This window comes from Mollisia scopiformis, assembly GCF_001500285.1.
Source record: "Mollisia scopiformis unplaced genomic scaffold LY89scaffold_1, whole genome shotgun sequence".
NCBI classification, from domain to species: domain Eukaryota; kingdom Fungi; phylum Ascomycota; class Leotiomycetes; order Helotiales; family Mollisiaceae; genus Mollisia; species Mollisia scopiformis.
Window position 1 is genome coordinate 1,703,311 of NW_017263581.1, and position 22,624 is coordinate 1,725,934.

The 22,624-nt window shown below is 48.3% G+C and overlaps 11 protein-coding genes across 11 annotated transcripts; 4 read left to right on the top strand and 7 right to left on the bottom strand.

Moving 5' to 3' along the window:
- Positions 1-837: 837 nt before the first annotated feature.
- LY89DRAFT_679465 (uncharacterized protein) lies at positions 838-1,862 on the bottom strand. The gene has a single exon (XM_018213878.1). The coding sequence runs from the start codon at positions 1,681-1,683 to the stop codon at positions 889-891; it is 795 nt and encodes a 264-aa protein (XP_018078658.1). The 5' UTR covers positions 1,684-1,862; the 3' UTR covers positions 838-888.
- A 376-nt stretch (positions 1,863-2,238) lies between these two features.
- Positions 2,239-3,909, bottom strand: LY89DRAFT_713184 (uncharacterized protein). Its single transcript, XM_018218036.1, has 2 exons — positions 3,825-3,909; positions 2,239-3,773 (listed from the first exon to the last, which is right to left on the bottom strand). The coding sequence occupies exon 2, from the start codon at positions 3,732-3,734 to the stop codon at positions 2,283-2,285; it is 1,452 nt and encodes a 483-aa protein (XP_018078659.1). The 5' UTR covers positions 3,735-3,773; positions 3,825-3,909; the 3' UTR covers positions 2,239-2,282.
- Positions 3,831-5,034, top strand: LY89DRAFT_17475 (acyl-CoA N-acyltransferase). The gene has a single exon (XM_018205577.1). The coding sequence runs from the start codon at positions 4,298-4,300 to the stop codon at positions 4,856-4,858; it is 561 nt and encodes a 186-aa protein (XP_018078660.1). The 5' UTR covers positions 3,831-4,297; the 3' UTR covers positions 4,859-5,034.
- Positions 4,747-7,227, bottom strand: LY89DRAFT_679466 (uncharacterized protein). The gene is made up of 4 exons (XM_018213879.1): positions 6,613-7,227; positions 6,401-6,558; positions 6,217-6,349; positions 4,747-6,167 (listed from the first exon to the last, which is right to left on the bottom strand). The coding sequence occupies exons 1-4, from the start codon at positions 6,887-6,889 to the stop codon at positions 5,179-5,181; spliced, it is 1,557 nt and encodes a 518-aa protein (XP_018078661.1). The 5' UTR covers positions 6,890-7,227; the 3' UTR covers positions 4,747-5,178.
- A 2,181-nt stretch (positions 7,228-9,408) lies between these two features.
- On the bottom strand, positions 9,409-11,177 carry LY89DRAFT_634317 (9-cis-epoxycarotenoid dioxygenase-like protein; the record flags this gene model as incomplete). The annotated part of the gene is made up of 2 exons (XM_018211386.1): positions 10,227-11,177; positions 9,409-10,178 (listed from the first exon to the last, which is right to left on the bottom strand). The coding sequence occupies exons 1-2, from the start codon at positions 11,137-11,139 to the stop codon at positions 9,409-9,411; spliced, it is 1,683 nt and encodes a 560-aa protein (XP_018078662.1). The 5' UTR covers positions 11,140-11,177.
- A 113-nt stretch (positions 11,178-11,290) lies between these two features.
- Positions 11,291-12,964, top strand: LY89DRAFT_693026 (GroES-like protein; the record flags this gene model as incomplete). The annotated part of the gene is made up of 5 exons (XM_018216612.1): positions 11,291-11,319; positions 11,703-11,734; positions 11,784-11,866; positions 11,925-12,175; positions 12,259-12,964. 5 exons carry the CDS (start codon positions 11,291-11,293, stop codon positions 12,962-12,964), a joined length of 1,101 nt encoding a protein of 366 aa, XP_018078663.1.
- Positions 12,965-13,369: 405 nt separating this feature from the next.
- On the bottom strand, positions 13,370-13,985 carry LY89DRAFT_663060 (uncharacterized protein; the record flags this gene model as incomplete). The annotated part of the gene is made up of 2 exons (XM_018212683.1): positions 13,370-13,765; positions 13,821-13,985. The coding sequence occupies 2 exons, from the start codon at positions 13,983-13,985 to the stop codon at positions 13,370-13,372; spliced, it is 561 nt and encodes a 186-aa protein (XP_018078664.1).
- Positions 13,986-15,284: 1,299 nt separating this feature from the next.
- Positions 15,285-16,481, top strand: LY89DRAFT_776448 (RNA polymerase Rpc34; the record flags this gene model as incomplete). Its single annotated transcript, XM_018222047.1, has 2 exons — positions 15,285-15,553; positions 15,650-16,481. 2 exons carry the CDS (start codon positions 15,285-15,287, stop codon positions 16,479-16,481), a joined length of 1,101 nt encoding a protein of 366 aa, XP_018078665.1.
- A 416-nt stretch (positions 16,482-16,897) lies between these two features.
- Positions 16,898-18,036, bottom strand: LY89DRAFT_679471 (peptidyl-prolyl cis-trans isomerase). Its single transcript, XM_018213880.1, has 5 exons — positions 17,902-18,036; positions 17,777-17,844; positions 17,394-17,563; positions 17,236-17,342; positions 16,898-17,179 (listed from the first exon to the last, which is right to left on the bottom strand). Exons 1-5 carry the CDS (start codon positions 18,015-18,017, stop codon positions 16,993-16,995), a joined length of 648 nt encoding a protein of 215 aa, XP_018078666.1. The 5' UTR covers positions 18,018-18,036; the 3' UTR covers positions 16,898-16,992.
- A 1,306-nt stretch (positions 18,037-19,342) lies between these two features.
- Positions 19,343-21,036, top strand: LY89DRAFT_727343 (ENTH-domain-containing protein; the record flags this gene model as incomplete). Its single annotated transcript, XM_018219142.1, has 3 exons — positions 19,343-19,486; positions 19,570-19,619; positions 19,674-21,036. The coding sequence occupies 3 exons, from the start codon at positions 19,343-19,345 to the stop codon at positions 21,034-21,036; spliced, it is 1,557 nt and encodes a 518-aa protein (XP_018078667.1).
- Positions 21,037-21,262: 226 nt separating this feature from the next.
- Positions 21,263-22,614, bottom strand: LY89DRAFT_776451 (uncharacterized protein). Its single transcript, XM_018222048.1, has 3 exons — positions 22,217-22,614; positions 22,095-22,162; positions 21,263-22,037 (listed from the first exon to the last, which is right to left on the bottom strand). Exons 1-3 carry the CDS (start codon positions 22,293-22,295, stop codon positions 21,396-21,398), a joined length of 789 nt encoding a protein of 262 aa, XP_018078668.1. The 5' UTR covers positions 22,296-22,614; the 3' UTR covers positions 21,263-21,395.
- Positions 22,615-22,624: the final 10 nt, after the last annotated feature.

Sequence of the window (22,624 nt, forward strand, 5' to 3'; positions counted from 1 at the left end):
TGAATGAATCACGAGTCAAAAGTATTGTGAGTCTTTATAATTCTATCAATCAATGAGATCTCGTGTATTTCCAATGTCCGCTATCAATACATCTTTGATCAGGTCTGTCAGATATTCTGAGTTTCTAAGGAACCATCTAATCATCATACTTCTCAACTCTTTCGAGCATTCTTCTATCCACTGTCCCGGCGCAGTACCTTCAACAACATCTCCACCAAAGCCGCACTTAACCTCCACTACCTTAAGACCAACCCAAATTCTCCCTTCTCATCTCCCCTCCCCAAAAGCCCAGCAGCCATCACCTCTCTACATTCCCCCAAAACAACATACCAATCGCACCCATCAGCACTGAACTCCACATTAAGCTCAACCCTACTTTAACCACTCACCTAATTCCCAATCCGCCCTACTCATCTCACACGCTTCCAACCCTTCAACAACTTCCTCCGGTAAATCCCCATTCAATAGCTCGATCATCTCGCCATCTCACTTTCCGTCTCTAATGCTGTTTACGTCAAGATATGCATGAATTGACGAGCTAGTCTATCACGCGGTCCTGATGGGGTAATTAGGAATTAAGAACTAATGATAATTCTTATATGAGTATTTGAGTTTGGCTCGGATAGGGGGGCGATGCTGAATCGGAGGCTTGTAGATTTTATGTGTTGGGAATGAGACTGAAAACAGTGTGGCTTCTAGTTTGAGTTTTTGGTGCGGTGGAAGGGATTGCAGTACAAATGAAAGTGAAAGGAAATAGAAATAACTGTTGAGATGAAGATTTTACTTGCCAGCTTCACACTCACTCAAGTATCTGCAATAGTCTTAACATTAGAAACACAGCAAACAATTCATTGCCCATGATACTCAGTTCCATCTCAACACCAACGACTACGCCTTTGATTCCAACGCCAGCCTATCCTTCAACTCCCCCCTCTCCCTCACAGTCCTCGCCATCTCCCTTCCCAGATCCGTCCCCAGCTTCTCAAACCCCTCAATAACACCCACCCTATCACCGACCCCCAACTCCTGATTCATCTTAAACTTCCCCGCCACACTCTTAACCTCAACCTCCACCCCGACAATCGCCCTACTCAACAACGCCACATACGCCTCGGGCGCCTCCCCCACACTCCACGGCCCGGGCCTCCCCTCCTTCCCATCAAACCCAAAAATCCCCTCCTCGCTCTGCCGCGACAGGTCCGCGATCGCCATAGAGATAAAGGTCCCGGTCTCCGGCATCGAGGTGTCGAAATGCACCGTCGCCGTCCCGTAGACTTGGACTGCGGTGTAGTTCCACGTCGGCACCACTTTCCCCGTCGCCGGTTTCGTTTCGACGTAGAATTTCGGCGTGATGTAGTGGTGCGCGGGGCCGTTGAAGAGGATCATGACGTCTTCTGTTAAGGTGTTGGACCCGGAAGCTGTTGCTGCTTCGATGAGGGCTTTGACGTGTGGGTTTGCGAGGGCCATGTGCCCTCTTAGTCGGGCATTTGGAGGCGGAGAGTCGGGGTCGGGGTCGGGGTCTGAGGGGGGTGGGAGGTCCAGGATCCAGGGGATGTGGGAGCTTTGGATGGTGTTGTATTTTGAGGAGGGGATGGCGGTGGTGAGGATTCCGAGAGGGTTGGTTTGGATGAATTTGTAGAGAGTTGGGAGATGGAGATCTGTGTGGACTGGTCTGAAATACATCTTTCTGAGTGAGGTTGGATGTGACCACCGATTTCGGCAAAAGCAAATATTGGCTGACAGAAGACTTTAGGATACGGGTAGCTAGGGAATAATAAGGAAGGTGGTCATAATACGAGAAGGGGGAGAAGAGAAGAATGGTTGTAATATACTAAGAATTACTTTGACTCATACCTTTGTTCTGATTGTTCTGATTGTTGACGAAGTCTGGGGACTTTTGGATTCCTGCACTAGCTCGGCTAGAGTATCCTGAATTGGGATAAGTAGTCCGGATGCTGACAAAACTCGGGGTGGCTCTAGTATATTTCTCTACATCTTCGAAGTAGAAACCTCTCCTGTGAGATTTATGTTGGAAGGTTTGTTGACCTTCATTTCATTGGCAGTCAGCACATTCGCAAGGGTTCCATATCGAGAAAATACGTAAAAGGTGCAATTGAAAGGAATTGTTCTGCTCTTGCGTTCACTAGATTGCATTGGAGACCCAATCTGACCGCACAAGTAGGTTGAGGAGTATTTAGCAGGCACAATTATTCACCACAGATCGAGGATTGTGATTCAGACCTAGCTATCAATCTTGGACGACTAAATCATAGCGAGATAAGCTACGCCCATCTCCCATCTGCAGCTAAGCAGTCAATAACTAGTATTCTCCCATCTTCCGCAAGTCTATACACGAGCACTTCTGGATCTATCTTCTTGCCCTGTCCACGGGCATGAGAGAGTGTTATTCGACTGGCATCATAATTCAGACCAAGTCTTTTGGAGGCAAACGTGGCAAGCAGATCCTTCACTCTTGCTTCTCTGTCGACAATGATGAATAGAGGCTCCATACTTACAGGAGATAGTAAGCAAAAGGCCTTGGTCAGATCCTTGGAACGTTTCCAATCATCCACGTTGCTCAACTCTAATTTTCGCTTGGAGGTCATCATAATCTTGCGGTCCAAGATTAGTGACGTTGGGAGGTTGGGCGGCGTATCAAAGCTGCCGTGGCGCGAAAGCTCATTCTTCAAGCCATCCAATTCGATACTGTGAGCCATAGTATCGGTACTATAACCTGGTTTCTCCTCGCTCCATGTGGTCCGCTCCTGTGCCATTTCGAGTTCCGGGAGATCCATGAAGACAAAATCCGAGACATCGGTATCGACTACAAGGTCGTACTCCAACACGAGAGTAACTCGATCGACGTTTCTAAACCAAGAAACGACTTCTTTGATCCAGTCAGAGCGAAGATCATTGTAGGAAGCGAATTCGAAGCTGAAAGTACTCTTCCCGATAGCAAGTTTATCCACGCGGTTGAGCTCCCAGCACCAGCCTGATTCGCAGTAGAACCCCCCGCTTCTGCTCAGGTATTGTCCATTAGAATGCCTTCGCGGTGGGTCAAAAAGCACGTCCTGGCTAATATAGAATGTGTCGTTTGGAGAAACAAACAAGATCGTAGGTCTATCGCCGAAGACCCCAAAGGTCCGAACGTAAGACGATTCCGAAACCACACCACGAGACTCATCGCAAGCATCCATAAGATTTTGTAGAGTGGCGCAAGTTGGATGGACATTCCAGAGTTTTTGCTCGTTTGGGCGAATAATGACACTTCTCAACTTGCCATCTTTGTTCTCCTCCGGCAATGCTTTGATATGTGGCGTTTCCAGAAAAGCTTGCCAAGCCTCGGTGCTCTCAATGAATATCGAACGTGAGTTCCAGATTCTGGTCAGGGATCTGCCTATGTTGTATGGTTCTATCGGAATGATTCGAGGTTCGTCTGGTGGAATAGCGAAGCTCCAAATCATGAGTCTCAATTCAAGAGGAAGGTCCTTGAATCTATTGAATGATTGGAGTGGTTGCTCATCAGGAATACTGGCGGAACCTGGCGCACTTCTTGCAACCATGCTAGATATCTCTTGGTCTCCTGCTTGCACTGTCTGAACATTGGGACTGCTGATCGAGTTCGACATATCATTGACAATGACGGTAGATTTTTGTTTGTTCTCCGTATAAGTTGTCTCACCATTGGGATCGCTGACGACATTCGGCGCAACTTCCGCGATAATTGTAGACATTCTTTTTTTCCTGTTTCGACAGGTGAAGCTGAGGTGATCCTGTGTTTATATCAGATCCCGTCAAAAGCGCAACATTTGAAACCAACTTACTTTAAAAGACGATGAAAAGTTATTGATTCCACGTTGATTCCGATCTCAGACCTTAGGTATCGAATAGGAATGCTTGTCGTGAAAGATGCGCGTTCGTAGAAGATTCTTAGACGCGTTGTCACGTTGGAATTTAAGGAAAGTGGATCCGCTAGAGGTTCCTAATTGGGACAAGCTTTAATACTAACACTAGTCTTGCTCTGACCCTCAGGGATATGGAGAAGTCTCCATCTCACGCCCTTCATGTCATCGAATGAGATGGCGTTCTCGAGAAAGTTCAAGTGCGGAACTCTGACATTTCAAGTGACTCAACAGCATGACTGTACTATATAGACAGACATTAGAAGAATCGCTATCATCTCGTCCCTAAGTTCACTCTTCATCAACACCGAGCTCCGAATTCCGAATTCTATCAATATAATTTACCAATTATCTCCTCACACCTCAAGACAAACTCATACCCATCCTCCCTCAACATGCCCGAATCAACCACTCCCTCCCCCTTACCCCAAAACCCCACCTTCCGTCTCGCCCGCCCCGAAGACGCACCCGCAATAGCCCATCTCGGCTCAACCGTCTTCCGCACCACATTCGGCTACTCCATGCCCCCCTCCGACCTAGAAACCTACCTCCAAACCTCCTACTCCGCTTCCTCCATCACCTGCGACCTGCTCAACCCCACCATCACCGTTCTCGTCGCCACTTCCCCCATCTCACCCTACCCCATCGTCGGCTTCTCGCAGCTAAACCGCTCCTCAAGCGAGCCTTGTATTGCGGACTCGCCTAAACCGGTGGAGTTGCAGCGCTTGTATGTCGATACGAGTTTCCATGGTGGGGGCGTGGGCAAGGGGTTAGTTGGGGAAGTGGAGAGGATTGCGAAAGAGGAGGGGTATAGGACGCTTTGGTTGGGGGTTTGGGAGGAGAATTTTAAGGCGCAGGGGTTTTATGGGAGGTTAGGGTTTGAGAGGTGTGGGATTCATAGTTTCAAGATGGGGGAGTGTGTGCAGTGGGATTTGATTCTTAAGAAGGCTATTTAGACGGGCTTTGTTGTGGGGTGTGGGAGGGATAGAGGAGTTCTTTGCTTCGGGGCTGTTTGTTGTGGTGTTTTAAAAAGAAGTGTTAGACATGTGAGGCGTAATATCTAGGTTGGTTGCAAGTAGAATGGTTTGATTGAGATTCTCTAGCGATTTACAGAAAAAAGAGAAGAATAGACATGAACCATAGGGTATATTCAAGCGATACAGGAATCCAAACTAAATACCCTTTCCTTCCAGATCACCCCTTTTCTTCAAATCCTTCTCATACAAAGAGAAACACCCATCTAATGTAAACAAAGCAGAAATCCAATCACAACCATCTATCTCTTGAAATATCTCTTCTCAAAGTATCTCATCGGGATGTAAGAAACGGCACTGAAAGCGAATGCCAACTCAAACCCAACATCACCACCATAAGCCGCCCCACAAAGCTTTCCAATTGGTCCGGTGAACCAGACTTGAGCCATACCCAAGACTGCACCCATGATACCAAATGCAAAGGCAGTAACTGCTGCGAATCCAGGAGGAAGGGCTTTGGCATCCATGTAGATACTTGGATCATAGCCAGCAAAACCACGCTTGTACAAGAAGTGTTCAGAGAGAGAAATACCCTCGTAGATAGCTAGCCAGTAGGCAATCAACAACATGAAGTTCTCGAGGACGGAAGCAAAGTGTCCGTAACCTGGGATAGCGATTGCGCAATAGATCAATGTACCGACGAAAGTCCAGACGAATCGAGGAACGCGCTGAGAGACCTTGGCGAGAAGTTGGAGGGAGAGAGAGACGGAGTAGATGTTGGGGCAGTTGTTGGCGATGATGGAGAGAGCCAACACGACCAGGCAGAATTGACCGAATCTGCCCAAAGGTGGGACTACGACGGCTGCGAGAAGACCACCGATTCCAGAAGAGGTGTATCCGTCCATGTAGACGTTTGAACCATCGTTGGCAGCCATGGCAGAAGCAACAGCAGCACCAAGCATCTCAGTGAAGAGAAGTGGGAAAATGAGACCAGCGAATGTCCAGAAGAAGACAGACTTTCGGGATCGGTCGACAGGTTGGTACACTGTGTAATCGGCTGCGTATGAGGTCCATCCAGTAGCGAAACCGAAGACTGATGCAGCAAACGAAAGCGCAGCGCCGGCTTCAGAGATTCCAACACCCATGGGAATATTGATGAAGTCGCCAGAGTGAGCGAATTCGCCAAGAACGATGAGGAAGATGATGAAGCAGGGGATCCAAGAGTAGCGCTCATAGGTGTGGACGATCTTGTAGCCGAATAGAGTGACGAGGAAAGTTGCGGCGGCAATCACTAATTTCTGTTAGACAAGTCTGCAGAATTCCAGATCTTGAAAGCTTACCAATGATACCAGCCCAGCCAGGCATATTTCCATTTACCGCGTTGAACAATTGAGCACCAACGATAACGTTCACAGATGACCAGCCAACGCAAGCAAGGATATTGAATACAGCAATGATTTTAACACCATAGTACTGATTAGGTTGGTTAGCAATTGTATTCACAAGTTAGGTTGATGCACTTACTCCGAAGAAGAATCGGGACAAAACCATCTGTCTCAGGCCAAATCGTGGACCGAAAGTACTGAAGAAGCAGACTGGTAATATGCCAAGCAAGTTCACGAAGAAGATGATAAGAATAGTATCAATGAATCCGAGGTAGAAGACTGGATATGCGAGCGCACCTATTACAGGATATCAGTACAATTTCAAAACAATTGCTTAGACCAGCGACATACCAATGGCGAAACTCGACACAACCATGTTGGCACTGAGCCACATAGTTCCGACTTGGGAGATATGCGCATTGTCACGCTCATCGCTGGGTACTCGCTCGATACCTCTCTGCTCGACACCAAACTTTCCTGCAAGTCTTTGCGTCTTCGCATACCAACTGTCGCCAACAACGAATGTTTCCGCAGGAACTGCTCCGTTGTCATCGGGAATGAATTCTCCACTATATTGTTGCTTCTCGACGGGAGCGGACTCGACATCGAGTTCCTTGTCGTAGCCCATTGTGGCGAGATTTGCTTCACTGGCAAAATATTCGTCCAAAGTGTAGAATTCGAACAGAAGTCGAAGAAGTTTGAAGCTCAAGAGGCGAGAGGCTTCTTTATCGCAAAGCTGTTGAGGCTTGAATTGGAATGTCTGGCTTGAGATTGTCACTTGATGGACGAGATCAAAGGTATTATATGAATCTGCAACAGCTATCCAGTGCCACTTTGGCAGGGGTTATTGCAAGGGTAGCTTCAAGGAGGGGTGCTCGCGACATGTCCGGACGGCGGACACTGCCGATATGGATTGGAGGGTGGAGTGAACCGCCAACTTTGCAGCAACTTGAACCACTGGGTTGGGAACTAAAAGGCCCAGGGCTTGGATTTGAGTTTTAGTCACTGATAAGGAAATCGAATAAGGTTGGACTGGCTGAGATCAAATACAGGCTAGGAAAAATTGAGAGTCAAGGCCGCTCCAGATGCGGGCGCGACCACAAACTAGAAGCAGATCAATGGCACTAGAACCATTCGATACGCTGTGCGATTTGCATCAATAGGCCTTGATCTTAGGAGCACAATCGTCGAGACGTGATCATCTCTCATGTTGCTCGATGACATGAATTCATCCCGCATTGTTGGAGCTTGAGCTGTCGTACGCCACAGCGTCGTTTGTGTGTCTTGCTTCGTTCTTCAGCTTAGGCGAACCACGACCATTAAACTTCATTCAGCCACTTCCTCGAGTTTGTCCAATCCAGTCAGGGTGATAGTGGTATGTTTCAGTCTTCCCATGCCAATCAGCGTGCGAGGCCATCGGCAAAAACTATTCTGTTCAGTCAATCTTCGAGAGAAAGGTACGCCGCGGCCCAGTCGCCAAGGCTGGAGAGGGAGGAAGAAGAAATTTCAAGACCCGTATTTAGTCCGATGTTATGCAGCCCAGATGCAGAGAGAAGAAAGGTTTCCGCAACTGTGGAGGTTCACGCGGCAGTCATGTGCATGGAAGGCCTCCCTGACACTCTTTCAAGAATACTTTCTTGTGTATCCGACGATGTGTTCCATGAATGCACAAAAGCGCTTTGGGCGAAGAAGTCGCTGCTGTGCAAACTCCATGAAACCAGTTGATGCAATGCGGGAGGAGGCAAATTTAGCGGCTTCGGAGGAAGGGATCAATAGAAGTTTAGTGAATAATAACAACTCTCGAATGGTCGACAATCCACAGTGATGATGGCGTTGTGGAGGCGTGTTTGATAAGGAGAGTTTGATGACAGGAGCCAATGACAACCGACAATCAAGCTTAAAAACCCAGATCTTAGCCGAATTAAGCCTTTCCATATGAAGACTAGCGCATTTTACTCCGAGTTGGAGATCTTCGACATACTGTACATTGAGTGCTGTATCAATCATCCAGACCTCGACACCTATTTCCAAAGACATCACAAGTGTTCTCAATTGGTGCTATCATTTCTATCATTTGTCCCGTCCCTGCAGCAATCTTGATGTCTATCCAATCCTATTGTGTTTTCGAGGAGAGCGGCGGGATGCTGCAGAGCTGAATCTCATCGGATTCGCACGTCTCCCTTGATACTTGACCATCCCGCTCCATCGATCCAATCACTCCAAACTCGCCCATGAGTCTAAATACGGCGACGAATGGAAGGCAAGATCTGCACATGCGCTATATTGCTTTTGTGTCTATAACACGGCTCATTCGTGACGGCCATCTGCTGTCGGCAGGCTCCGATCTGCGTTTCGCGCTCCCACACGACTTCCAGAACATTGCCTAGTGAAGCAACTCAGCTCTCGTTCGAGTCATTGACCAATGATTTTTCCCATCACTCAACTCTTCTCTGTATCTGGGGTTATACTATGGGTTCATACAATGCATCATACACCTTCTGGTCCACTCTTTGGTGTCTGGGAAGCATTTTGATCTGAACCTTCGCTTAACCCCACACTCCAACTTTTGCCCCTGATTAGGACCACATCGGGAGGACCACTCTCGAGTTGCACGTTGACAGCCGTTCTTGTGGAACATGTCCACAGCTGTAAGGTCCCATGACAACAGGGCGGAGCACATCTTATACGACTCGATTCATCACATTCGCCATGCATCTTCGTGGTCATGTCACTTGCCGTTTAGATGGTTGTGAAACTTCCTAACAAGGCTTAAAGCCGAATCCATCGATCCTTCAATTGTTACAATCATCCCTTCACCGCCAAAGTGTTGTGAAATGAAAGTTGGAATCATCGGCTAGGTGCATCGGAGCCGGCATATATGTGATAGCTACTGCTGCAGGCAGCTCAAGATGTCTTCTCGAGCTCAGATCCTCCAAACTCCAATTTGCTTCATACCTTCCATCTGTCTTCATTATCAAGCAAAAAAGAAGGAGGAGGAGAAGAAGCATTCGAAAGTTTCGCAATAACAAAGTCTCAAGCTGCACGAGACAATTCAGTCCGAAACTAATGGCACACACATCACAGCCAATGTTTGCACATTCAAAATGATTCCACAGTTACTTTTTCATCCAGATGTTATTCTAATGGTTACGCTTCATGTTCCTTCACCCCATTTGTGCCGTTTGTACCGTTGACATAGCCCTTTTGCTTTTGCCATGGTAAAGGTTTCTCTGCTGCCTTGACAGGGCCAACCTCTCCATTCTCCTTCCTCAACTCTTTCCAATCATCGATATCCTTTTGATCTACGAAATTGCCATGAAGGCCCAACCTAAGCTTCAGAGGTAAATGAATAGCAGCAAGCGGCCCTTTCTTCAGATCTAGAGCATCAAAGATCAAGATGTCGTTCCGGAGCTCGTCGAGATGATTCAAAAGTGCGAGCAAGTATCCATCACCTTCTTTGTCTGTGTTCTTCGGGACGAAGACTGGTTCTTGGAATGTAGTCGTGGGGCCGGCCCAATAAACATCTTTGACCTTCTCATCCCAAGTAAAATGCCCCATTGCGTTGAACAGACCGCCAGCGGGAGAACCACACTTCTGAAAATCATATGGCTTCGTGGGGTCGATTTGAACTTGCCAAAAGTGGTTATACTTCTTCGTCACGAGACGGTCATCGATGCGAGAAAACTCGCCGTTGATATCAAAAATTTCAGTTGGAGTGACTCGAGTATCCGTCTTTGACTTTGGGTCAAAAGTCCAGCGGAACGTCTTCGATACCAGCTTGTTCCTCTTTTGGAGATTTTCAGGGGGCGCATTGTCTGGTGGAAAGAAGAAGAAAACATTATCGTCTGCGATCGTGAGATCGAAGATAATATGGCCATCCTCATTCTCATAGCATCCAGCTACGTGGCCGTGGAACCCTTCATTCGTTAGTACGACAGAGTTATCCGAGTTGACATTCGACGTACCATTATCTGCTCTCAACCATACGATATCCTCAGGCTTACCACCTCTTCTCGGCACAATTCCATACAATTGATCCTCATTAGGATCCCAAGCCCAATGATTCCCTCCTTTCTTCATCCGCTCCACATTAGCCGTGATCGGCGTCATCGGAAGCACGAGATAATTCTCACTCAATCCACAATCGTGGATCATACCACAAAACGGTGCCTTGTACCAACATTCCTCCGTCTTCTTCCCATTCTTATCAATCGTATAAACCACAATATCACAAGAAGCATCGTGCCCATCTCCTCCCGCCTCGTACCCAAAACAAACCATCTCCCCCGTCTTCGGATCAAACTTGGGATGCGCCGTAAAAGTCGGCGACTCAACCTGTCCCTCAAAATCATACCGTCCAATCGTCTCCAAGGTGACTGGATCCATTGCAAAAGGAGGACCGTCTTCCTTGGTAGCAAGTAACATGCCTCTCCAGAACACGATATTAGTATTCGACACCGTCCGAATAACACCCTTCACCATCTCGCTATCTGTGTAGATATTTCGATATTTCCCAAACAGCGCTTTCCTCGCCGCAGTCTCGGCCTTGAACCTCTCGGTGTGCACATATCGCTGCTTGAAATCTACATGTCCATTCTCGAAATGGAACGCAGACACGTTTCCATCGCCACTAAAATGGATGTCTTCTTCAAACAGGGGCGGGTATCGTTGATCTGGCTGGATACGGTAGAATGTCCCGTTGATATCTTCTGGAATCGTGCCGCTGACTTCAAGGTCGAAGATATCTCCTTCCAATCTTGAGGGTTTGTTGAATCCTTGAAAGAACCCTGTGCCTGGATACTTTATCTGACTGCTTGATTTCAGGCCATTGGTATAATTCGGTACCTTGACAGGAAGATAGGAGAAGAGGTGCGCCATCACGTGATCGTTCTTGGATTCAAGATCGTATATTTAATGGGTCCTACACCTTATCGAGCGCCTCTACACAAGAACTGTGCTCTTATGGACTCTTTACAGCGAGTAGCGTGCCGTGTGTGGTGTCAAAAGACAGCATTTCAATGTCGGGACGATGCTACCGAGTTCTCGGCATTGGTTGCGGTGCGATTCATCCGAAATGTTAGCATTGAAGCTTTTGATCAGGCATTCGACTAGACAAGTGGGCTGCTTTTGTTTCAAGAGGGTAAATCATTACCCCGCATCCTCACACTCTCTTCTCCTCTCGATTCGTGAGTAGACTTTCATATACCTACTTTAAACCAGCGAGGAGGTTAGGATCTGACCCAATCATCTTGAACTTTATCGTAAGTGGTCTTCTTGCAAACATTGATAGCATATCTACTGACTATTGTATCAGCGTGTTCTTCACTTCAGAAGTTCCATCGTCAACCTTGACAGCCTAGGCACTTCCAGGTTTATTGAAGACCTGTCGATCACGTGAAAATTATCAAGATGGCAACCCTTACAGAAACCGCGACTTTCAGCATACCTAAGACTTATAAGGCAGCTGTCTATGGTAATTTAAGCACTTCTGCTCAATCCTTCAATTGCTAATGCGCCGATAGACAAACCAGGACAAATCAGCATCAAGCTAGAAGAACTTCCAACCCCTGAGCCCGGTCCAGGCGAGGTACTTGTCCGCATAACTGTGAGTTCTTCTCCAATTCCTCACCAACCTTTCTAAGATTGCTAACAGCTCTCGACAGCATTCAGGAGTATGTCACAGCGATCTCAGCGTCATGAGAAGTGGCTGGACTGGCCTTCCTCCTTGCCCAGTCGGTCAAATAGGCGGTCACGAGGGCGTGGGCATTGTCCAAAAACTCGGCCCTGATTGTGAAGCCACCTCCGTGAAGCTAGGGGATAGAGTCGGTATCAAGTGGGCTGCTGCTTTCTGCGGTAAATGCGCGGCTTGTAAAGCTGGTTTTGACGGACATTGCGAAACGAAGAAATTCTCTGGGTATGTTGACCTCCATCTCCACTCCTATCCCGATTAAGTTTTTCTTTCTCTATTCGATGGATCAAATCTAAAGAACAGGACAGGTTTTTCACTCCTGGAACGTTCGCTGAATATACACTTGCACCCGCCAATTATGTGACACCCATCCCAGCCAACTTGTCTTCCACACTCGCCGCTCCAATGCTATGCGCTGGTCTAACATCATACTCAGCACTCCTCAAATCCGGCACCTCATCCGGAGACTTCGTCGTCGTCTCAGGAGCCGGCGGTGGCCTCGGCCATCTCGCCATCCAAATCGGAGCCCGAGGAATGGGCTACCGCATGATCGGCATCGACGATGCATCAAAACGCTCTCTGGTCCTAGAATGCGGCGCCGAGCATTTCCTCAACATGCGTGACTTTAACGATACGACTCTCGCTGAAGAGATCATGAAATTGACAGGTGGGCAAGGTGCGAAAGCCGTTATTGTCTGCGCGGGGAGTAATCGGGCGTATGCGCAGGCGTTGCCAATGTTGGGGTTTGGGGGCACGATGGTTTGTGTGGGTATTCCGGAGGGAGAACAGGTCCCGATTAGTAATGCGACGCCGGGGGCTTTGTTTGCGATGCAGAAGAGGATTGTGGGGAGCAGTGTTGGGAGTCAGAAGGAGGCGATTGAGGTTTTGAATTTAGCTAGTATGGGGATTGTGAAGACTGTTTGTAGGGAGGAGAAGATGGATGCTTTGCAAGGTGTTTTTGAGGAGATGAGTAAAGGAGCTGCTATTGGGAGAGTGGTGCTTGATTTAAGCTGAGAGTACTTGAGGGTAGAGATATAGACAGCAATGAATTCTTGAACTTGCACAATACTTGGGAAATGCTCCCTATACCGATTCACAAGTTGAGTGAGACAAACACTAGCTCATAGGACGTGCATTTTGTATTCCATCTCTGGGATAGTGGCTAGAAGTGATTTTCAGGAAAGAGTGTGATGCTTGCATCCCAAAAGAGTGTAGTGTGAATAGCAACGCAGTTCTATTGTCATTATTAGGACATGTGTCCAAGCCAAAACTCCTCATTAGAAAACCCAACCGAAATTACCCAATTGTTCGTTGTTTGCCGTTGAGGCTCCTCCTGTTGCCATTTTCTTCCTCCCCAGACTCTTCCCTTCCAGATCCTGGATTCCATCTCTCCGATGATTCAAGGAATAGGGAACTGGTTTAGTTCTCAATATCCTTCGCCTCAGGAGCAAAGACCCTCTGTCTCTTCCAGAGACAAGCACTAACCACACTGCTAACAGCGAAAAGCACACAAAGTGCAATGCTCAACCCCCAGATACTCTTCATCTCGTAGCAGGTTGTCTTGCTGGCACCAGCCCAGACCCAATAGTTCACCTTGCTGATATTCTGTCCAACACTGTCTAAGAACGAAGACGTGGTGCCGACAGAAGGAAGAGCGGCGCAGTCAAGGTAAGAGAGCGGTTTTCCGACTGTGACGGCTACGACGATGACTGCGATGAGGAGTAAAGAGTCGAGGCCGGTAGAGACGAGGAAGGGGAGCATGGAGTCGAAGTATAGAATGTAGGAAATTGCAACGTAAAGAACTGCTATGCATGTCTGTGAGAGCGGTTAGTGGGTGATGTTGAGAGATTGGGAAACGGAAGAGACGTACGACGCTGAGAGTACCAATTAGGACGTGTGGTGGGGATTGGTTTACTGAGACCATTTCGGCGATGAAGTTTGCAGTCATGCCAATAATGGCAACGAGGGAGACGGCTTCCATGCCGCGAACGACAGTGAAAGTCGCACCGAGAGCTCCGAATGCTGGTCCTGGCATTTTGGCGAGTGATGATTGAAATGTAAAGTCTGGTTGAATGTAGAACGGGGAAAGAGGAAAGCTAGTCTGAACGACTTTTGATGACAACTGGACAATGATAGTTGAAGTTGGTGGTGCTGTAACAGCTTGTGATAATAAATCTCAAAAGCGTAGATATTGAGTGAAAGTAAGCTGAGCTAGCAGTAATGAGTGACCAAGTGTCTGAAGAGACCGTCTCAAGGAGATAAAGACAAGAAAAAACCGACAGAAGAAAGACCGGAAAGGAACTGTTTTGTATGTTTGAGAGGAAAGCTGATGATGAGATGAGGAATGAAACAGAAAGCAAACCAGCGAACTCCGCACTCTTAAATATTCATCATGAACCCAACAATTCTCACAAAGCAAGATCTCGATCAGGGAAACAAAAGATCATGACTCTATAATTGTTGATACAGTGGCCCGTCATGACAGCCGCTGTGCTGTCCAATAGGACCAGATCCCCAGCATGGTGTCTTGCCCTGGGCCGGCGCTTCATAAACGACCTGCTTTCAGACGAGACTTCTCGACACCAATGATTCAGCTCAGCCTCGCGGCAAGCCAAACGCGAGACCAGATAGACGACCGAGACATCGGCATTGTACGCTGCTCGTACGTGAGATGGGAAAGCGTAAGGTTTGGTGGTAAGTTGGTCGGAAAATAGGAATAGGCGCGCTGACGGGTCGCGTTAGAGGGCTCTGAAACATGAGGCTGGAAGCAAGATTGTGAGGTAAGCCTATGAGATGACTGTAAGTAACATTGGGATCTTCGAGAGCATTGACGGCCAGATGGTTGGCGTACGCCACTCATACGAGCTGTGGGATGATTTGCTCGTGATTTTGGGCCAGAGTAAGGTCTTGACTGGATTCCTTGGATGACTTTGCAACAAGTGAGCAAACCTATCAGACTCCAGCTACGTAGTAGAGAGTGAAAATGATAACGCTGTGAATAACATTTGCACAGCCCGTTTCATACTGCTCATTTGTTGGGATCATGAAGCAGCGGAACAATGAAGGATGAAAAGTTGGTGAATGAAGATGATGGTCTGGATGTCTAAGTCCCATCCCGGACAATGTCTAGCCTTGCAAAAGCCTCGCGTAAAATTTCCCCCGCGATGACTCGAGCTTGAGCTTCCAAAAATATTTTGAAGACGCAAACGCAACACCAAACGCACACTGCTGCAAACCACCGCAGTCAATTCCCTCAATGCCACTCTCATAGCAATATCATACAATCTCTCTACCTCCAGAAAATCTGCCACATCGCAAACCATCTACAAACACAATGGTATCCTCATCTAGCGCGCCAGACCTCGCAGGGCTGGCAACCAGAATCTACGACGAGCTTCTACCCCTCCAAAAAGAAGATTCATACATTGTATTCCATCAGAATGATATCTTCGATCTCGATATCATACCCAGTGATCCGCAGGGCAATCACGATGTCAATTTGGCGCTGAGGGTCTTGCAGAAGTTAACGGACGAGAAGCTGCTCAAGGTTGTCCATGACCCGGGCATGGGATGGAAGGTCAGGACGCGGGAGGAGGCGTTGAAGTGAGTTTTCAATATGCGGTTCTACCTTCGCGTGAGAGAAGCCTGCGCGAGGTTGGTTTGAAGAATGAGTAGGAGCTAATTTCCGTTACAACATAGGTACCGTGGGCTCACGACTGAGGAAGACTTGGTCTACAGCTATGTCGACGAAGCAGAAGACGAAGGAGCCTGGACGAAAAACATCAAGAGCCGCTCCAATCTTCACGAAGCTGTCATCCAAGCCGCTCTCAAGAAACTCAAGAGCAGGAACCTGATTTCGGAGATGAAGTCTGTCGAGCACCCAGCGAGAAAGATGTACATTAAGAGCAACCTGTCTCCCAATGATCGAGCGACGGGTGGCCCTTGGTATACGGATGGAGAACTGGATACCGTCTTCATTGACACGATCATGAACACTCTGTTCGACTATATTCTGAAGAAGACTTTTTACTTCAGTAAAAGCTACGGTGGTCCCATGAAGAAAGAGCCGAAGAAGGTGATCAAGAAGATGAGTCCAGAGGAGGCGAGGGCAAAGAGGGATCAAGTACTTGGTGCTGAGAAGAGTGAGGAGGAGTTGGATGAAAAGTCGAAGCGGATGAAGTACTATGAGAAGAATTTGCCAATGCCTGCTGGATACCAAGCGTACCCGACCCTGGACGAGCTGACCGTATGGATCGAGGCACACAAATTCTTCACGCAGACCTTGACGGCGAGTGATCTCCAGCAGTTGCTCGATGTTCTGGAGTTCGATGACAAGATCGAGAAGGTGTTCATTGCGTCGGGGGGACTAGCATACCGAGCTTTGAGAAAGAGCATGCTCAATGAGGATGACAGAGGCAGCGTCTTGAACGAAGCTCCTTGTGGACGGTGCCCTGTCTTTGATCTGTGTGAGGAGGGAGGACCAGTGGGACCCAGTAATTGCGAATACTTCAATGAGTGGTTGCTTCTGTGAAGGATGTAATGGCGATAATTTGACTTTTATGCATAGCGAGGATAGGCTGTCTGTGGAGTTTGGGAAGATACCACGGACTTACAACTTGCATAAACAAGCAATGGTCGGATTATGTTGAGTAGATAGAATGGCCAAAAATGACAAGGCAATTTCACATGTTATTGAGATCGTGATGACTGCAGATACACAATGCTCGTGACCTAATGTTGTTCGTTAACCCTAAATATGTCTTGGTTGGGAGCGATATGTATGGTACACGACACTGTGGCCGAGAACAAAAAAGAAACTCTACATGACGCAAGGGGATGATGGCGTGCATATCACTAAATTGATTCATAGACAAATCACGGCGAGTAAGATGATAAGTGGTGTAGAATCAGGCTGTCATTGCTAATGCATCGACTCAACGTTTTCCTTTCCCTCACCAGTCCATCCACCACCATGCGAGCATCTTAGGACCATGAAAGACAGCGCTCAAGCATAATGAAAGACTCCCATGTGGCTAACCAATTTACAATTCACCAGACTTGACGATGGTAGGCTTCTTGTTATATGTAACCTTTCCGCTACCGCTGCCAGTGGCCTCGAGAGCCTTGACGACAGCCAATGACTCTTGGTCAGCAACTTCGCCGAAGACGACGTGCTTGCCATCGAGCCAGCTGGTGACAACGGTGGTAATGAAGAATTGAGAGCCGTTGCTGTAGAGATGAAAGGTCAGCTTGTGTTTGAGAATTGAGGGTCGTCCGTTGCTTACGTGTTGGGTCCGGCGTTGGCCATGGAGAGAAGTCCTGGCTTGGTGTGCTTCTTTTGGAAGTTCTCATCGGCGAACTTCTCACCGTAGATGGACTTGCCACCAGTGCCCTATGCGAATGTGAGTTACCATTGTATATGTGTGATGATGGAAGGACGTACATTGCCACGGGTGAAGTCACCTCCCTGGAGCATGAATTGAGGGATGATGCGGTGGAAGGACGAGCTGGCATAACCGTAACCCTTCTCGCCGGTGCAGAGAGCGCGGAAGTTCTCAGCAGTCTTTGGGACGATATCGTCGTAGAGAAGGAAGTTGATGCGGCCAGCTTGCTCTGTTGCAGATATATGTCAGCTTCAATATGGTATGATGTAGGTGGGGTAAGTCGTCAACGACGTCAACAGCCACATGAGGTGACGACTCGAGGTGTGTTGAGGATAGCAGAGAGATTGCATGAAGACGAATTGATGGGGCGCATGATATTGATCGATGTTGATGATAATGATGATGGCCATTGCGCTCGAGGAATGAACAATTGTTTACTTACCAGCGACCTTTGAGGTTGGCTTGCCAGCGGCATCGAGAACTGGGCCCTCCCAGGTAACGTCGAAGAAGCTACAATTGTCAGCTTGATGAATAGATGAAGATATCGCATTAAGATTGATGACTTACGTCTTGATGGTCATGTTTGCGGATGAAGCGTGAAAGTATCTTGTTGGGGATTTGTATGTGAAGGATTTTGCTATGGAGGAATGAAGGCTTTGGCGGGGTTTTGTGAAGAGGGGCATTTTGTGAGGAAGGGTGCGCTAAGATAGAAACGGGTAAGCGCCATCCACTGATTGGTTGGGCAAGAGCTGAGCGACAGAGCAGCAACGAAAAGACCGCCGTCCATCGCCGCCCAGGAGACAAAAGTCCAGTCCCCAGCGGTTTTCCAGGATTCCAGCAGGATCGGGAGAGTGGTGAGGGGTGCCACAGGCGTATAGGAGGGTGAGGTGAGGGGTCATGCTATGCTATGCGGTGCGGTGCGGTGCTCGAGCTGCTGCGGTCCATTGCGTGCTACTTGCGAGACCAGGGAAGAGCAGAGCTCAGCTCCTCATGGCTGTTTCTGCGGTTTCAGGAAGCTCAGTTCTCACCATTCAACACCCCTTGCTTCCAACGATTTCCGACATGTCCATCACCGCTTATTCCTGGGGACCTGGTAGGATCCAAGAAAGCCCGCAATATGAAGCAATAAATCTCATCGGGAGAAGGAGGTGCTTTGACAGTTCGTTGAGTTTCAATGACTTCATTCTGATGATAGCTCTCGGCAACCATGACTGGGAGCTCCCGCTGCGGCAAGAAAAGCTGGAGTTGAGGGAGACAGCTTTGGTCTTGATCACCGAACCCGTAGGCCGTCATATGAAAGAGCTGCTGCTCGCCGCCCCGCATCATGCATGCCCTTCACCGAACCAACTTACACTGCTTCTCAGATCCCACCGATGGTTGGATGTGTAGGGTAAGTAGCGTCTGAAGAAACACAGTGCAGTACGTACCTTGGAAAGATTATGCTAAGTAGCGGCTTGAGGTAGCTGGTGGGCCTGGTTGATGAGGACAAGGAGGCTTTGTAAAGTACAAATAGAATACAATTGAGAATGTGAAGAACCGCTCACGAGTCAATTTGATGCTGTTGATGTTGGTACAAAAGGTGGTTGATGGAGGAGAAGAAAAGTCATGGATGCTTCGATTTTTCTCTCTTCCGTTTAGGGGCGGAGAGAACAGGGGTTAGCTTTGATGTCCATTGAGCTGCTCCGTGCAGCACTCGACTCTACAAACTGTACAAAGAGTACGATTGTTCCATAAAAGTCTACGATGGTAATAACTCTTAGTTTCTCGCAAATTCACATGTATCTTTCAATGAAACTTCACAAATTTTATCACCAGTCACGTGATGTCTTTTTGGCCAGGTTTCAGGGATGCCCAAGTTGTGCTTGGCGGGTTCTGACATCTCCAAGTCGAAGCGCAACCCAACGGCTAACACTCCTCGAGGTGCATGAAAAAGGCGCGCACAATCCAGATACATCGACACAGTACAATCTATCAACACCATTATTCTGATAATTCTGCCATTACCATCATGGATCTCGCCAGTCTGAGGGAGGCCGCGTCCAATCTCACCCTCTACGATCTCAAAGCGGGAGTGAGGAAGGTCCAAAATGCCGTTATGAATTACACCGAAATGGAGGCCAAAGTTAGAGAAGCTACGAACAACGAGCCATGGGTCAGTACTCCTGGAGTCTGTCAATGTCGAGCAGACAATCCCTACGAAATATATCAGACTTGAAATACTGACTTCCTGGATAGGGCGCCAGTTCGAGTTTAATGCAAGAAATTGCGAATGGGACATACAATTAGTGAGTGAACTGTATCAACTACGTCACTATTCGGCCTGCTAACGGTTGATATAGCCAGCTTCTCAACGAAATTATGCCCATGATATATAAGCGTTTTACGGAGAAAGCGGCCGAGGAATGGAGACAAATCTACAAGGCTTTACAACTACTTGAGTTCTTGATCAAGAATGGCTCTGAACGTGTCATTGATGATGCTCGATCACATCTTACACTGCTAAAGATGCTGAGACAATTCCACTTCATTGATGCCAATGGTAAAGATCAAGGTGTCAATGTACGAAACAGGGCCAAGGAACTTGCAGAGCTTCTGTCTGATGTCGACAAAATCCGCGCGGAAAGGAAGAAAGCCCGAGCCACTCGAAATAAATATACTGGAGTTGAAGGCGGAGCCGGCTTGGGCGGTGGACTTTCGAGCAGCAGCAGATATGGTGGATTCGGTAGTGAGGAGACGAGCAGCGGCGGTGGAGGAGGGTATGGTGGATACAGTGGTGGGGTCTATGGCGATGGTGGTGGATTCGGAGGCCAGACAAGTGACTTTCAGGACTCTTCTAGCCGCGATCATTCAGCAACTGGACGGAGAGGAGATAAATTTGAGTACGATGAATACGACGAAGGGGCTGTCGCTGCACCATCTCGAAGACAGGCTGATACAGCAACATCGTCCTCGAGCCGGCGGAAAACTACAGAACGAGCTGCAGCAAAGAAGCCAGAACCGCCAAAGAAGGAACCTGAGGTCGACCTATTCTCTTTCGATGACCCTATCCCCACATCTGCTCCCATTGCAGCTCCAACCGCTTCGAACACAGTAGCAGACGATGATGATTTTGACGACTTCCAATCTGCCACTCCTTCTGTACAAACTTCAGCACCATCATTCCCAGCTGCTCCTACCGCAACCACCACTTCTACAACACAATACGCCGCTCCTCAACCAGTATCTGCTCCTAAAGCAGCCAATCTGACCGATCTCGTGGGATTCTCATCTATTTCACCAGCGACCAGCACCAACCCTACACCAATCAACTATTCTGCTTTCTCTCCACCTGTTGTGGCTCAGCAACCACCGCGACCGACTGGCTACCAAGGTGCCCAACCGAATTACTTCACTTCTGTTCAAGCCCCTGCAAATCAAGGCCAGGCCAGCTCCGCTACCTCATCCGTCAAATCCCCAGCCGCTTCTAAGCCAGCTGCCGGCGGAGACGCCTTTGGATCTTTATGGTCATCGGCAAGCGCTGGCATCAAGAAGACTAGCACTCCTACTTCGGGACCTGCACTTGGTCAACTTGCGAAGGAAAAGGCCAGTGCTGGTATTTGGGGTGCTGGATCTTCTACTAGCTCAACCACCATGGCACAGCAACAGAGACCAGCGCAGGCACAACAATCATTGGGGAATGGACTCGACGATTTACTGGGATGAATGAGCCTTGAGCATAATGTGTCAAATTATTAGGTCGGAGCAGAGAACACAATGCATGGGCGTTCTCGATAGATCACGGCGTATAAAATCGTTCAATTTTAACATTTCTTGATCTCTCTCACATTTTTTATCTTGCTTTTTCACACCAATGACTAAGTGGTCAATCATACAATTTAGCCATACTTTAGGTTGCCCTCTTGGTCTAGCATACAGAAGGGGAGATCTTGCCACGAGTTCACTATACTCTAGTGAGGCTTCACTTCCTTGATATGTTGAATGATAAACATTACTTCATTCGAAGCTAATTTCTCGATGTAGAATATGGTATCCATACTTCCCAAATTGCAACCAAAGCTTCATCATGGCCTCTTTGTCTCCGCCAACGTCAACGGAGGTAAGCTATCCTTCACATCCTGTCCCCACTCCGGCGCCCTCAAATCATCATCCTTAACCTGCTCCCCCGTCACCGGATGCGTATAATGGAACGGCACAACCCTCGTATCCGGCCACAACATCAACTGCTCCACCACCTCATCCGGCCCCGTCTCATTCTCCGGATACGTCTTCGTCTCAAACGGCACAAACTCCCCAATCTCCTTATTACTCCACCCCTTCTCGAAACTCGCATGCCAGAACGGGAAGTACTTTAGCTTCCAGATCTTCCAGATCCCGTTCTCCTTGATATACTCGTTCTCGTACACGCCGCCCTCCCACCACTGCACGAAGCCGCGCGGGTGCGTCTCCTGCACCGACTTGTGCGTACCGGCCGACATCAGGGTCCGGAAGCGCCCACAGGCCGTCTTGCCGTCCGGGCGGATGTCGATGATGTCTTGCATCTGCGCGTGGTCGAGCAGGAAGCCGTGGACGGGTCCGTTGCGGCCGTTGACGAAGCGGGGCGCGAAGCGTTCGAGGTAGAGGCGGGCGACGCCTGCTTTCTTGCGGTAGCGGCCTCCGATGAATTCGACGAAGGTTCCTGGGTCGTCGGCGTAGAGGTCTACGACCTGTGGGGTGTGTGTTAGTTGATTGCTTTGGAGGTCAATTGGGATGGGGGGACGAACTTCTTGGTATAGGCACTTGTCGAGGTAGTAGCCATATTTGAAGTGCAGCTTTTTGATCTCTCCTTCGTCTGTAAATTGTCAGTTTGTGCTTTTTGTTTTAGAGATCAAGGGTTTAGGCATACCACTTAGTCGAGTGACTTCCTTTCTCAAGCTCTCAACAAGCTCTTTGAGCTCTGCTACCTCGTTACCTGCACTGCCCATCTTGACTATTTCTCTTTTCTATCTTCAAATTCCTCAAAAATCTCTAATTGGTCCTAAAGATATAAAATCAACAAACAAATCCACACACCTCCAGGAAATAAGGTACGAAGAACTTCATTGTTTGCCCGAAGTGTTATACAACATTCGCATGTATTCTTCCGAGCCCAAATTCCTATGTTTCAGATGAGCTTGCCGACCGGGTATTTTGTGCATTGCTTTTCCTTTAGAATGGTAGTTTCGTGGTCGGTTTCAATATCCCGAGAAGGGAGTGCGGCTGGATGAAGCTGGGTGTTCTGCGGGGTAGCTTGATGTGCGGGGTGGGCTGCCGT

Coding starts and splice junctions, on each gene's coding strand:
- LY89DRAFT_776451 (XM_018222048.1), bottom strand. CDS start 22,295: ATGGGCAGTGCAGGTAACGAGGTAGCAGAGCTCAAAGAGCTTGTTGAG. Junction 22,163..22,216: donor GGAAGTCACTCGACTAAGTG/GTATGCCTAAAC, acceptor GACAATTTACAG/ACGAAGGAGAGATCAAAAAG. Junction 22,038..22,094: donor ACAAGTGCCTATACCAAGAA/GTTCGTCCCCCC, acceptor CACACCCCACAG/GTCGTAGACCTCTACGCCGA.
- LY89DRAFT_679465 (XM_018213878.1), bottom strand. CDS start 1,683: ATGTATTTCAGACCAGTCCACACAGATCTCCATCTCCCAACTCTCTAC.
- LY89DRAFT_713184 (XM_018218036.1), bottom strand. CDS start 3,734: ATGTCTACAATTATCGCGGAAGTTGCGCCGAATGTCGTCAGCGATCCC.
- LY89DRAFT_17475 (XM_018205577.1), top strand. CDS start 4,298: ATGCCCGAATCAACCACTCCCTCCCCCTTACCCCAAAACCCCACCTTC.
- LY89DRAFT_679466 (XM_018213879.1), bottom strand. CDS start 6,889: ATGGGCTACGACAAGGAACTCGATGTCGAGTCCGCTCCCGTCGAGAAG. Junction 6,559..6,612: donor TGTGTCGAGTTTCGCCATTG/GTATGTCGCTGG, acceptor ATCCTGTAATAG/GTGCGCTCGCATATCCAGTC. Junction 6,350..6,400: donor TGTCCCGATTCTTCTTCGGA/GTAAGTGCATCA, acceptor CAACCTAATCAG/TACTATGGTGTTAAAATCAT.
- LY89DRAFT_679471 (XM_018213880.1), bottom strand. CDS start 18,017: ATGCCCCTCTTCACAAAACCCCGCCAAAGCCTTCATTCCTCCATAGCA. Junction 17,845..17,901: donor GCAAACATGACCATCAAGAC/GTAAGTCATCAA, acceptor TGACAATTGTAG/CTTCTTCGACGTTACCTGGG. Junction 17,343..17,393: donor GTGACTTCACCCGTGGCAAT/GTACGTCCTTCC, acceptor ACATTCGCATAG/GGCACTGGTGGCAAGTCCAT.